The sequence below is a fragment of the Pangasianodon hypophthalmus genome, chromosome 20, assembly GCF_027358585.1.
Source record: "Pangasianodon hypophthalmus isolate fPanHyp1 chromosome 20, fPanHyp1.pri, whole genome shotgun sequence".
Classification (NCBI taxonomy): Eukaryota; Metazoa; Chordata; class Actinopteri; order Siluriformes; family Pangasiidae; genus Pangasianodon; species Pangasianodon hypophthalmus.
In genome coordinates this window covers 18,572,778-18,588,413 of record NC_069729.1, presented here as the reverse complement: position 1 = coordinate 18,588,413, position 15,636 = coordinate 18,572,778, and the positions used below count along the sequence as shown (strand labels likewise).

The 15,636-nt window shown below is 37.5% G+C and overlaps 1 protein-coding gene across 1 annotated transcript; it reads left to right on the top strand.

Annotated features, from left to right (window-relative positions):
• Positions 1–9,065: 9,065 nt before the first annotated feature.
• Positions 9,066–15,082, top strand: LOC113538054 (endothelin-3). Its single transcript, XM_026932877.3, has 4 exons — positions 9,066–9,541; positions 10,290–10,554; positions 13,485–13,622; positions 14,286–15,082. The coding sequence occupies exons 1-4, from the start codon at positions 9,472–9,474 to the stop codon at positions 14,299–14,301; spliced, it is 489 nt and encodes a 162-aa protein (XP_026788678.3). The 5' UTR covers positions 9,066–9,471; the 3' UTR covers positions 14,302–15,082.
• Positions 15,083–15,636: the final 554 nt, after the last annotated feature.

Sequence of the window (15,636 nt, the reverse complement as noted above, 5' to 3'; positions counted from 1 at the left end):
TTTCGGGTTCAGAAATTAACTAATTTATAGATGGGCACTTCTGTATTTACGTTTGCCTAAGAAATAAATTTCAACTATAAGACTTTATCAAAAAGTATTTTTAATGCAATGTGTCCACTCTTTTGATTGGTAGTGTTTATGTCCAAGCCAACAGCAAGCAAAATTTTCACATACACAATCAAAACTACTATAAGTATTTTTTAAAAAAATAAAAATCTGTTGGTTCTGTTATTGTTATTAGATTATTGTTATTAGGTCAAAAGTTACTAAAATACTAAAGCTAAGCATAATTACTTCCACACCAAACATCCAGCAAATGTAATATAATCACGTTCATAATTTCCACTGTCAGTCAAGCAGCATATGTTTTTGTTTTTTCCCCCAGCTGCGGTTACGGACAGACAGACACACGGGATTATCTCAGGGAGTCTGCTGCTACTGACATGACTGCCAGAAGATTCCTGCCGTCCGCTCCCGTACGACCCAGCAGGAGACCTCTGGGGGTGGGGGGGTGAAGGGGAGTGCATTCCAGGGGCGCGAACAGGAAAAACACAGCTCTGAGAATTATATAGTCCAAACCGCACCAAGCTAGCCATCAGATAGCTAGTGATTATGTAGGGCAGCAGTGCTTTCGGATCTATCCCTGGAACACTTTTTCATGTCGTTGTAATTCCATCATTTATTAATCAGCACTCGTTGGCTCCTTTACTGGTACTTGGGGACGTTGTGTTAGCAGAGTGTTTGTGGTTTTGCCTGTCAGCTCCTTTTTGGCTCATCTGTCTTAATGAGCTATGCAATTTCAAGACTGAGAGTGTGCTGTCTACATGATCAAAATTTATACTAACACATTACTCTAATATACCACAGTGCTGCTGAATTCTCAAATCACGGCCCTGAAAGTGGTTCCACCTGTAACATAATTCACACATTTAGAAGTTAAATCTGTGTTGCTGCTGCTGCTATTATTATTATTATTATTATTATTAGTAGTAGTAGTAGTAGTAGTAGTAGTAGAACTATCTCATGGTACATTTTCACTGGCAGCTTCCCACTTTCTTGCACAATATATAAATGCCTTGTTTACGATTTATTCAGATTTTTTTTTCTTTAGAGACAATCTCCCTCCCCTCCATAAAAGATTTCCAGTAAATTCTCTTCTTTTTTTTAACCTTATTGTTTTTATGTTTATCTGCGAGTGTTTGTATTTTACCACTACTTTTACTAACTTTAATTTACTCATGCTATAATTTCCCTCTGGATCAATAAAGTTATAGATACAGTTAAGTCTATCTATCTATCTATCTATCTATCTATCTATCTATCTATCTATTTTAATGTGTTCATTCTAATACATTATCGTTTCTACAGTAACAACTCATTCACGCGCTTTGTAACAGTCAGTGAGTTTACAGACAAGGGAAAGTCTTCAGAGACAGAGACAGAGACAGAGACAGAGGAGTTCACACTTTGTGTTTTTATGTCTTATTAACTTCAAGAAAGAGGAAAACAAGAGTTACTGGTTAGGGAATGACCTTTTTATAGCTTCCATAAAGTAAGTGATAATAGAGACAAACTTGTCTCACAGACGAGCCATAACGTTAAAAGTAACTATAAATGGTTATTATGAATAAATGAATAATAACATATGAAAAATATGGCATGTTATTATGAATAAATTGAAAAATTGTAATCATTGGGAAATTGCTGTGGTATAAGCGGAATAGAAGACTTCGGGTCATGCTGTTATGGGAAAATAATCCATGTAGTGACACACAGCCCGTTATGTGTTACTCCTTACATAAGGCCCCATAAAGCTCCTTGGTAACTTATAATCATATTATAATGCATGTCACTATTCATTATAATGCCATATGGTGTACCGCACAACCTTTATAACTAATAATGACCTGTGCATAATTATAGCATATAAAGCAACTTTAATATTTATTAACAAACACATTTAAGATAAAGACAAAGATACTAAAGCTTTCTGCTCCTCCAAGGTTACGTTCATGCTATTGGATGTTTTAGAACAAAAATCCCAATTTTTGTTTAATGTGCCTTTGTTTTTGACAGTAATACTCATTATTTAAATTTCTAAAGTAATATTTTGGCTATTTATTGGAGCCATTCCTGCAATTTCCACCTACAAAACAAATTAGGTCCCTGTTAATGTTATTTGCGGGGGACTTATTTTTGAGTAATTGAGTAATTTAGTTCAAGTATCCAGTTAAACAATCAAATAAATACACCTTTGATAATGGTGGGTTGCGATGTGTTTATGCTTCAGGAGTTTCAGGAATCATTACCAACTTACAAAGAACTATAAGTACAGTTTTAATAATTTATGTATATGGACCTCATAGAAAGTGTTAATGAAATTTCTTGCATGTTAATCAATTTCAAAAATTCATGAGTAGTAAACAGAAAATAATAGATGAGGTTGATGAGAAGAAAAAGATAAGGGTCTCAGAGGTGCTGTAAAGTCCAGGTGGGATTTGTCTTTAAGGATCCAGTCAGGAGCTGTCTAACAGTGAATGAAAGGCAAAGTCCACCCATAACTGGATCAGACCTGTCTATCTGAAATTGGCCCCAGGGGAGAAGGGTGTGAGACCTCGTCAGTGAGTGCCGAGGAGTCGTCTTACAGCAAACAAATGCCTCACAGACTGGTTATTATCCTTTTCCATCCTTGGGTGAGGGTCTCCGTCCATTATCTCTCCCTGCAAGACTGAAACGTTGCAACATGGTCCAGGTAAGAAGCTGCAATGCTACAGATAGTTAAAGGGTCATCACACTTTGGGAAAACACTCAGCTTTACCCCCTAGGGAGCAATAAGCAGCCGGCCATACATCACTGTGACGGTTCACAAGCAAACCGTCACGGTGATCACCTGAAGGGTTCTAAGTTTCATCGGGCCTCTGCAGTTGTTTGCCTTTATGCTGCGGTGAGAATCAGGACTGAACCACATGCAGTCTTAGCTCAAGGGTAAGATCTTCATCTCAGGAAATCCTCTCCTGTGGAACATCTCCTGGCTTGGAGGGATAACCTCAATATAAAAGTCCATGCAGGACAGAGATAGATATTGATAAAGATACTGTAGATACTGTTGTTCTGTTGTTAGCTTAGTTGCATGAAATTGTGATGATGTGAAGAATTTTTATTAATTTCTGAATACAAAATGAATGTAATTATTTGTGAATATAATTAATAATTGAGTTGTAGACTTTCACAAATCATTTGTCTAATGTTCCGCGTATCAATCGTGATACATGTCTGACATTTTTCACTGTTGATCTACTGCTGCACAAACTGTTAGAACACAAAGTTAAAATGATTAAAAGACGCATTAAAATGATTCATAAACTGTTACATTTGACACTTCGTTGTTGGTGTATTTATGGTGTATGTTTGCCCCTTTTTTTCTCTTTCAGCTGAAAATTTTAAGTGGCGGTATCCCTAATAAATACAACTACCTGACTCTAACTACATACTTAAATTAATGTTAATCGAGTTAAGATGAGTGCACTGGCAAAAAGGATTACTAATGCAGGCGGGGGTAAGGGGGCGGGACTTCCAGGAGCGTCAATTAATATTGGAGAGTTCAAAACACCTGCAAACTTTTCAGTCATTCCAGATTCCTATTCTGATTGGCTCAGCTGGGGAAAAATGGAGGTTCCACTGGCACTGGAGACTCCTTCCATAAATGCTAAATAATCTCCTCACAGAAAACCTCACCATATCAACAATTACATAATTTTTTTTTACCTGTTTATGTGAAAAGTCTGCCATACAAGCCTCTGTGTAAGCTGTTACTATAGCAACAATAACATTTTAGAATGAACACTTTAATATAACCTTGATTTACCAAGCAGCCGGAATCAAGACCTTTTGACCAATCATCATGATCGAGAATTCAACAGCTCTGTAATGTACAGAGATTTCATCATTGTACCATATTCTTGATCTAAAAGCTGAAGAGTTGATGTTACCAAACAATGCAAATAATGTGAAATCCGTAGAATGTTTTGAGTTTATGATTTTCAGGCATGCTCTTTCTTTCTCTCTCTCTCTCTCCCTCTCTCTCTCTGTCTATGTCTGTGTATCTCTGTAATAAATTACTGACTTTACTGTTGCTCCGTTATGGGAATAGTTCAGTGTAACATTAGATAATGACCATGACAGACCCACCAGCAATTTCAATAACATACCTCATGTTCACATGCTTTAGAGTCGCTGTCTCGTATTTCGCTGTACAGGCTGTTAAAAAACCTTCAATAAGCACTGAGAAATGATCTGCCTACAGAAGCGTGCATTATAGTGCCAAAAAAATGAAAGCTCAAAAAAAAAGTCAGATGCTAGTCGGTGTGTAGTCATTAGCTGCGTGTTGAAAGGCACAGATTAAACTAAAACAGAGCTTCCATTCTTCTCTGGGAAACAGGATTCAGGTGTATCTCACGAAAAAGCAATTTTTTTATTCAAGCATCTAAAAGTGAAGGGCAGAAATACTGTACCCGGAAGTACACCAGAAAATACAGATATAAAAGAACACATAATTAAAGGCTTAAGGGAGACCCAAGAAAGAACAGAATACACACATAATAAATACAGATAGCAGTGATTAATTCATCTGCTCACATGGATTATTGTTCTCTTTCCTACAATCAATTCAATAATTTATTCATCCTGTAATTCACTTACCACTTACCGTTAGTAAGTTTTCCATCCTGGTCTGGGGCATGGTGAATCCGGAGCCCATCCCGGGAACCCTGGGCATGGGGCGGGAACACACCACAGATGGGACACCACGCCCACTCATACAGGAGCTAAGCGAGAATCAATGAGTAGTTCGTTAACACTCATCGTACTTCTATTAACTACGAAGAACTACTCAGTAAGTAGGTGAGCAGGATATTAACTATTCTTCAGGATATTCACTATTAACTAAGCAGTCATTAGTGTGTTTTACATTTGAATTCTTTGAAGTCTACACTTTAATTCTTGGGATGAAATCTTATTTCGTGCAAAACAAATGAAATAATCCTATTAACAGTTGGCATCACAGATATTCAGAAAGATAGTTTCAATAGAAAGGGGCTGTAATAATTTTAGGTGCATTTGAACAGCTTACATGTAACAGTGTTACCTCAGTGAAAGCTTGGCTGAGCTGCCCTGCCCTCAATGTGCCCTATGCTGGAGGGGCAGCAGGGCTCCAGCGTACTTGTTTTTTCAGGATTAATTTCCCAACGGGATCAACCAGGAATGGAGATTTTAATCTTGTGCTTTGCATTCCCATGCTATACAAGGTACTGTCTACCACCCGCCCTGCCTCCTCCATTCCTCTGATTTTCACGTGTTTTCTCTACAAACAGTAGGACAGTAAAATAGACATGAACAAAACTTTTTCCTGTTTGTCTGTACTGTGTGTCACTGTAGTCATGTTTTCTGTATTACAAAATTAATTAAGAACTTCCACACTTTACATAAATTTACATGATTCACGCTGCAATAGAATTCTTAGAAGTGCGATGTTAGAAAAATCTTGGGAAAATAAAAATTATTCAGTACACTAGAACTCTTAAGGACCCTAGAAGTTGTGTGCCTTGGAGAACCCTTAAAGTTTTATGTAGAACCCTACAACAGTGTTTCCATATCTGAAAAGGTTCCAAGTAGGACCCATTCTGGAGGCTTAATTATACAATCAACTCTTAAAGAACCCTAAAAGAACTCTTTTTTTAAAGATTGTACCAGCATTAGCTACCAAGATTGCTAAATTTCAAATGTCTGACAGGAGTTTGGAGTAACACACACACATACCCAATTAACAGACTGCTAGGACGTCCAGTTCTTGACACTGGAATTATACAGGACGTCTTTCAGAGCTGGGGCACTTTCTGTAGTCTTAGGGAGAGTGAGAATAGATGCTGTAGGACACCATATAGCTCTCTGTCACAGGTCTTCTGCACACTGGGGCTGATTCCATCAGGCCCCAAAGCCTTGCCTGTGCAGAATTCTCTCAAGTTCTCTCCTTACTTAGTAGCTGTAATAGTAGAATAGTTGTAGTCAGGTTGGGAGAAGGGGAAGGTGCAGGGCCGTCAGACTGTTTGTTATCCACCGTTTGTTAATGAGCAAAGAGCAATGTCTTTGTGGTAATTATATTATATTCCACACAGAAGTTGATGTAGTCTATAATACAGTGGCTAAGTCTCTCAATGTCCTTCTCATACGACTAAGCATATTCCCGTCCAGCTCCTGAAGTCCATCCTGCAGGGCCTCTTGAACCTCCATTCTCCATTTCTTCACTTTCCTGATAAGTCAGTGAACTGTGGGTCTGTATGTGGGAGTGAGATGCACTAAATAGCAGTCAGATCTATAAAGGGGTGGACAGCAAACATATATGTCTCCTTAACTTTGGGATATAACAGATGTCCTGTTGTCTCTTGTGTTACATTCCACATTCTGTGAGAAACTTGTGAGTGTGGAAGAGAGGGATACATCATTAAAATCTTCAGAGATTGCTATGAATGCATTGGGATGATTTGTCATTAGTTTAATAACCACAGTATGTATCTGCTCCTTTGTGGCTGCTGCATCAGTGGAGGGCGGTGTATTTAGGACCAGACAAATAGCATGTGAAAACTTCCATGGTATGTAATACGGCCACAGTCCAAAAGTGCAGAGTGCAGAGTGCAATATTTGGCTTACAAACTTTGATAGTAATATATCTGGAGTTGCATCGTCTATCATTCACATAAACAGTAAGTACATCTCCTCTGCTCTTGCTATTGTCCTCCATGCATGAGGTGAAAGCTGTTCAGTGGAGATACAGTTACCAGCTGGAAGTTGATTATTTTCCAACAGAGTGTCCTGAAATGTCTCATTTGTCTTATAGCACAGCAGTTTTTGTTTATTAATGAAAGACATGTTTCACTTTTTATCCATTTTTGTTACATTTAAAGTTCTGTTATCACTTATGTTGTAGCAGCTATAAACAGTCATTCGCTCACAGCTTGTTTTCTCTCCTAACCCTAACCCTGACCCTAACCCAGCTTGTCTTGTTACTGAAAAACCATAAAACGCGAACTCCTCATTATCCTGACTGTTACGAAGTGCTGACACCGGAGACTCCTTCCTTAAATGTTAAATGTCTCATTAGTGAAAACTTCACCATATCAATGATTATATTAATATTATATTATATACGTTTTTCTTTGTTAAATAACACCATGTTTATTATTAGTCTTAAATTACGGAGAGCGTACAAGTTGTACAAGTCCCTGTGAATCAGCTGTTACTATAGAAACAATATCGTATGAGAACGTGGACATTAATATAAACCTGGGATTTGAATCACAGCTGGAACTATGGAAAATTAATCGTCATCTGATCTATCAATTAATATTTGTTTTACCAAACATTATTGTACTACAGTCTTCTCTGTTAAGATGAATGTGAGACAACATTTTTTTTTACATCGTTTTGTACCTCAGTTTGCCCTGTTTCCATGCAGCTGGTGAGGTCTGTGCCCCATTATCATCTTAAACCTTGCAGACAAGTTATTCAAGGAATCTGGAGTGCAGGAGACAGATCAGATTCAGAGCTGGAGCTCATGTTAGAGATCGTGGGTTTCTGAGTGCATTCCGTTATGTCCCAATAGTTAAATTCATTCAAATAAAATGAAAATACTTTTTTCTCTGAGTCATTTAACCAGAGCACAGCATTTTTTGGCTAACTCACACCTCTCCGTGACTGAGGTCAATTTAGCATGGAAAATACAGTATACATAGTATACATAGTATGTATGATTCCTATATATATGACATACATAGGAAATGTATGACATTTGACACAAATGAATGACACCACTATCAAATTTATTAGTATTCAATACCTTAAATACCATCTGCGATCAAATCAAAGCTGACATGCTGAATCAACTTTCAAAACAACCACTTCACAGACAAAACTTTCAGAGTGGTTCTCATTCTTGTGGAATTGGACTCCTGTTGACTGTAAAAACACTCACTACAACTGTGTTTCCAGAGATTAGCCATGAATGGGGGAATTTAAGGTTTATGAGCAAAGACAGCCTACAGCTGTGAAAAAAAAAAAAGCATCCAAGAGTAAGGGATTGTGTAAACTTCCTCACGCGAACCGTAGTGCAGAACCTGATCTCTAAAGAATTTAATATGAATTCAAATCAACAATTATGATGCATTTATGAAAAGACTCTCCAGTGTCAGCACTTAACAGTTTGTCTTCACTTTGTGGTTTCTCAGTAACGTATTTTGATTTATTGATTTAAAAAAAAAAGAGAGGCTGGTGAGGAAACAACTGTTTATAACTGCTATAACATATATAATAACAGGAACTAATTTGTCTTACAGATGTTCCACATCAACAAACAACCTTTCCTTCCCATTATTAATTATTTTCCATCAGGACTGGGTACAAGGTGGGGATACACCCTGCATGGGATGCCAGTCCATTCCAAGGTGCCATATTCACACACTCAACACTCAGCACCTAGGCTCAATATAGAGTCGCCAGTTCAAATGCCTGCATGTTTTTGTGAGGCAGGAGGAAACTGGAGAACCCGGAGGAAACCCACGCAGACACAAGGAGAACATGAGAAACTCCACGCAGACAGTAATCCGGACTCAGGATACAACCAGGGACCCTGGAGCAAGGATGTAACAATGCTACATAATAAATAAATAAATAAATAAATAAATAAATAAATCTGGCTGAAAGTCTGATCATTGGGTGTGTTATCAAAATAAAAAAAATATGCTGCATGACATCATTTTGTTGAAAATGTATATCTGTAATTTGTGCATTAAATGGTCAGTCAATAGTATTTCTTCTGTAAAAGTATGAATTGCTTCGCTTGCATGTTTAACATTTTAAAAATAATAAAAATTGTCATTTTTGTTGTCATTCTGATAGCTGATATGGGAAAAGGAAAAAAATCAGTGTATTTATGGTGCAGTACCTAAATATAACTTAATAATTATATAATAAAGTCTTCCATTTCAGTGATGATGATGATGATGATGATGATGATGATGCATGACGCGCGCGCCTTTTTTCCCGATAAGCCAGGCCTGCAGGTGATGGTTATATCACATGGGTGCAGTGGAGAGGGTGGTGCTCTGCAGGCTGTATACTCTATAAAAACCTGTTTGCTGGACGCCAGAGCAGTCAGACACACTAACACATACACACCACACACACACACACACACACACACTCCTGTGTGTGCGTTACAGCTGCTTACCTAACGCACATCTCTCCGGAGCGCGTGCCACGTGAGACGCGCACGGTTTTACCGGGAATATGCGGTGCATCTGCTGGAAAATGTGGTTTCCTGGATGTCAGTCAACTAAACTGGGATAATTTGACCAGCTTTTGTTCATCGGACACGTTTTTTTTTTCTTTCTTTTTCCTTTTTTTGAAGTAAAACCCCTGGGGATGGCCAAGACGTCGCTTCTGGATTTGGGCGTTTTGATTTTAATCGGATTAACAGCCGCACGTGCAAACGGTATAATGCATTTTTATTAAAGAGGATCGTGATGAAAGTGTCGTAAGAAGTCGGAGATCTTTAGAGAAAGTCCTGTGGATGAGTTATAGGCTACACTGGAATGATTCTCATATAAAACTAATAAAACAAATAAACCTTTTGTATATAGAATAAAACATTCCTTTTTTCTGACATGAAGTTTTTGTCATCAAACTCTTTTTTTCCTCCATTTTTTCCTGAAGATTTTGTGATTGCATTCATTTATTCATCTACAGTATGCGATTTATCCTGGGGTGGATCCAGAGCCTGTCTCAGGAACACACACACACACACACACACACACACACACACACACCTGGGGCAGTTTAGTCAGTCTACCTATTGGTATGTTTTGGGGAGGTAGGAGGAAACCGGAGAACCCGGAGGAATCGCACCCGGACCCGGACCCGGGGAGAACATGCACCAGAGGAGACTTTCTCCTGTTAAACAGAAATAACAGGAAAGATGGAAAAACGTGAATAAAAATCGTTTAGTAGCAAAACTAAATATCGTGATACATAAGTATTGTGTAAAAAAAAAAAAAAAAATCAGGTATCGTGATGCGATATTTTTGCCATATCGCGCACTCCTGGCTCGTGCCACAGGTGACCATATTTAGTGAAAACGAGAAAATGTTTCACTTCAGACTCTCAGATCTGTAGAACTTATTTTTACATGCATTTTTATTTCACACAGCTACTCACCCCTTTTATTTCCGCAATGTTTTCAGGCATTTCACTGCACCGGGTTGTCGCGCGCGAGGAAAGTGCACTTGAGCCTGAGCGAGCGAGCATGAGCGCGAGGACGCCACCGGCACCGGCACCGGCACATACGGAACGAGCGCGCGGATCCGCCGACGGCCACGACGACGTCACAGGAACGTCGCGCGACTCTCATCCGCGGAACAGAGCCAAACGGTGCACGTGCTACACGTACAAAGACAAAGAGTGTGTTTATTATTGCCACCTGGACGTCATCTGGGTGAACACGCCCGAGTGAGTGCGCGCTTTTCTTCCCTTTACCTTCAAAAGAAAAGGAAAAAAAGAAAGAAAAAAGGACAAACTCGATATTTTTTTAGATGAATTGAAGGTTAAAAATGTTTTTTCTCCCTTCCAAGGAGACAAAATAGATAGATTTATAAAAAAAAAAAAAAGTGAATATGCATAAATAACTAAATTATTAATAACAGCAAAAATATTCATATTTATATTACACAGATTATTTCGAGTTTTACATAGTAAATAGTGGTTTAAAAAATAAATAAAAAATAACTATTACAGGGAATGTGACAGGAACTAAAATCAGATTGTTGTGAAAATAAATAAATAAATAAATAAATACTATCACAGCAATTTTTGTTTATTAATGAAAAACATGTTTTACTTTTTATCCATTTATTGTTACATTTAAAGTTGTTGCAATAGCTATCAATCATTCAATCAATCAATCAATCAATCTTGTTTATATTACGCTGATTATTTTGAGGTCTGTTTGAAAAGAAGATAATAAAATCATAAAAAAAAACATGAGTGGTAATAAGATTAAAATCGTGATTAAGATGTAAACCAAAACCATTACTGAAGTCAATATCACATCTTATGCACAGATCTAGAAGTCCTGGAAACATCTAGAAATTTTGGAAACAGTATATTTATGCTGTTTTTGAAAACTAACACAGACTCAAGACTATAAAGCACTTAAGAAAGGAGTGTGTACTAATGCACTGCACTAATGCAGGATACCTGAGGCACATTTCTTTCCTTTTCATGACACAGTAATGACCTTGAAATGAGCAAGAATTACTGAGATTTAAAGAGATCAGTATTGAGAAGGTCTGGAGTTGTTTAACAAGGAGGACAAGAGGATCCCACATATGTGTAAGATGAAAATAAAACATATTGCGTATTTGAACATGATGCTGCAGTATCTAAAGACAGCATCTCCATCCACTGCTCCATACAGCAGGAAGGCTAAAGCAGGACAGATTTCCAAACTCAGTTCCAGTCCTGAGTTTCAGATTTTCACCTGATCCTGATCACGAGATCATTCCAGTTGGGATCAGCTGTGTTAGAGGAGAAACCTGAAACTGTCCTGAAAGAGCAGGTTGAACTGACAAAAAATGAAAAAAAAGAGGGGGGGGGTTGTAGAAAGAAAACATAATAAAGGTAGATGTTTAAGCGCATAAGAATTTGTTTAACTCACATTGGCAAGTCTAGAACGTTCCTAATTTTCCTAATTTACACGTCATTCTCATGCAAGAAAATCCAAAACCATAGTAAATACAGCTAAATCATAAGATGCAGAATTAACCCGATTAAACACTACAGTGGCAGAAAAAAGGTACTATACTGCCCCTTTCCTTGACTACTCATAACAGTAAAGGTGGTACTTTTGTATTGTTTATGTATTACATGGTAAAGTGGATGCACTTTACATTTAAAAATGACTTAAGGTAAGTATTTAGATATTAAGGACCACCTTTTAACCACTAATCCCTTAATTTTGAGTATTATTTTAAAGGTAAACTGCATATACCTCTCCAGGTGAAAGATACACACTAAAGGTACAAAAGATGTACCCCTGAGGGTAACACCACAGTGACAAAGAAAACGTCAGTTTAGTACCCTTTTTTCTGAGAGTGTATATAGCAAACATGCATCACAAGTAAAGTAAATATAGACAGACGTGAATATTTTAATCCAGGTATCTATAACAGCCATTTTATTTAAACATTACTCCTTGTGGTCATGTAGAGTTTTATCCATGCATGAAAATGAAGGAAAAATTCTTTCTTCCAAACTGCATCCTAATACATCTCTAATCTGTACATTATAGATTGTGCATGCAAGCGTAAAAATGGAATCAAACTCAGTTTCATCACTGAGATGCGATTATAAACCGATTCTTTATGGTTCGTGCAAGACATGAGGCTTAATACAAAAAACCAAGGTTTAATGTATGTCCAGTGTTTATTTTATATCAGTTTAAACAAACAGAATTCAGATGACTTAGAGAATATTTTATGAATCCAAATTTACTGCATCCGAATCGATCAAGAGCGAGCTGGAATGTATTTTACCCTACGTTCACACTATGCCATTGTAGGCATTTACTGCTGAGAGGAGTTTTTCAGTTTTGATAAGAAACATTCCTAACTATATAAGCTTCTAAAGTTAACTAGTTAAACACGAATTGATTGTTTGATGTACATGTTAGGTGCTAGGCATCGTATTAGCTTCTTCAGTACATTTTCAAAGCAAGCTAAGTGTACTAGGTGCGTATTCTCACCAGAGGCACCAGTGATCTCTGTTAACTCCTTTCAAGCTTTATTTTAATTCATAATCTCTCTATACACGTTTAAAAAATAGGTTATACATGACAGGATAAGATAAAACCATGGTTATAAGTTTTCCTTCCATTTTTGTGTCAAACAGTAAATGGAGGTAGGAACTAAAGTTGTGAGTGGGGAACTGAAGAAAAGTCAGACCACACGTGCCACAGGAATGGTCCGAGGAATCATTCATTTGGATTCGTTGCTTTTGTTGCATCATACTGTCCCTAATTTGCATAGAATTGAGTGTCTCTTGGCACCGTCGCTAAAATCATGGCTCCGTGTCACGCACATACACAGAAAATTAATGGTTGCCTGCCACTTGGTTGTGCGCACGTGTGATCGTAGGATACAAATCGGTTTGTCCCATCCCTTATAATGAGCGTCCTGAAGATCAACCCAGGTGTTACATTCAAAAACTATCAGGTGCAAAAAAAATAAAGTATGAAGTGCCCTGAAAATGATGAAAAGGATCAAAGGTGTTGTAGTATTTCTAGGTTTAATGGATTGCGATTGACGATTCTATCCTGCTGTATGTGTGTTTGTGTGTTTGTGTGTGTGTGTGTGTGTGTGTGTGTTTGTGTGTGTTGACAGGCGCATGGTGCCGTACGGCATGTCGAGTTACAGAGGTTCTCAGCGTGTACGGCGCTCTGCAGCAGACGGGAGAATGACACAACGATGTGTGTGCACTCTGCAAAGTGACTCTCATTGCAACAGCTTCTGTGGCAAAAGGTAATTATTTATAGGTAGACCACAGCGCTGCTGAATTCTCGATTCTGATTGAGCTGAAGGTCAATAATTTTCTATAACAGAAGCTCTGATAGAAGCGCAGCTGCGAATTACAGGTGTATACTAATGTGATTGTTCATTTGGATAAAAAGTGTGATGTGTAATTTTTAAGTAAATAAAAAAATTACAATCCTGGGCAAATTTGCTGTGTTAAAAAAGGATTAAAACACTTCTTGAAATGCTGTTATTGTAAAATAATCAACTTCGCGGTGGTAACAGTAACTCTGCTTCATTATTTTCTTATACCTCTACATCTCAAAGTGTTTTATTCTTCTTATACCTCACCAATTTGTAAATGATTACTAAAGGACATGTTGAACATTTTTACCAATTTACAGTTACATTTAATCTTGTGGCGCGTCCGTGAAATATGTTAGTTTTGCGTCAACAAGTGTTTTATTCCTTACTTAAAGATCATTCTGCACACTGGACACTAGATCCTTAGCTTTCATGGCAAAACGTACTTACTCAGTGATGTTTTTATTGGCAACAGACTGCTGTTTTTTTACATTTCTGTGCACCTTTGAGCAAAATTGACAAGTTCTTTAATTTTTTTCACCAGCTGATGGTTTGATTGTTATGTCTGTCTTTGTCTCACGCTATCAGGGGGCGGTTACCATGACCATCTGTTGCTGGAGAGCTAAGCCATGCTGGAAACGTCCTGCCCATGCATTCTTCTGTCCTAACACCTGGACATATCTTAAAGAAAAGAAGCTTATCTGTCTGAAGAGTAGGAGGAATTCCATTATCCAGGGGAGAGACATTACAGGAAAGAAGAAGAACACAATGGAGGGTTTGTGGAATGCTTATGCAACCAACGAGCCTGTAGAATAAGTTGGAGTCTGATTCAAAGAGAGGATATTTAACCCAACAACTGGCTTCATGCTAACTCATCATGTTACAGCTCGTCTTCTGCAACACTCAAGGCTGTCTCTTTATACTGACTATCGGCTCCGCTTCGTCACCTTTAATTAAAGATATGCAGAGCCAAGGATTAAGACTGACTTGCTATAATAATCTGATTTCCGAATCACAGGTTGGGCAAAATCACCAATCAGCGTTGTACACTGTAGATACTAAGATGACACTGAGCTGTTTTCTCATATTCCAGCCTACAATACCATGTGGTAATGCTTCTGATTAGATGGCACTTATATATGGACTCGCTAACGGAGAACCAAAACTGAGGACTGTACATAAAGCAAGAGGTTTTCAGCTGTTAATACACCAATGATTAACATGATCTATGTTTTATAATATAAACTTATACAATAGTTTTACTTGTGTAACTTTGGGCATTGCATCACATCACTTTATTTTGCCATATCGTGTGATATAATCCAACTGATTCCCCTTTTATCACTATTGATGATTATTGTTAAAAAAAAAAAAAAAAAAAGACATAGATTGAAAATCACTGCTTTGTTGGTCATTTAGGTGTCCTACTTTTCTAAAACCTCAGAATTAAAATATATTAGATTTTATTATGTGTAATGTCTGTGCTGCACTGACTGAACATAACGGGAATCATTACTAAAACTGTGCATGGTAAACTATTTATGGAATAGTTAAAACACATAAATATGAAATGAGATGATGTCAATAAAAATGAATGGCACATCATCCATTTTCTCCATTTATAATTACATTTAATGTTGTGGACTGTCTGTGAAACAAGTTAGTTCTTGTTCTCACTTACGTTATAGCAGTTATAAACAGTCATTCCTTCACCAGCCTCTCTTTTGTCTCTCTCTTGAGGTTAATAAGACAAAAAAATGCAGCTTGTCATGTAACCTGAGAACCTAGAGAACCAACTTAATGACTGTTACAAAGCGCTGACACTGGAGACTCCTTCCTTCCGTAAATGTTAAATAAAGCTTTCCTCACCATATCAATGATTGTAGATTTTTCTTTGTCAAATAACAACACGCTATTTTAAACTGTTTTTTTAGTCTTA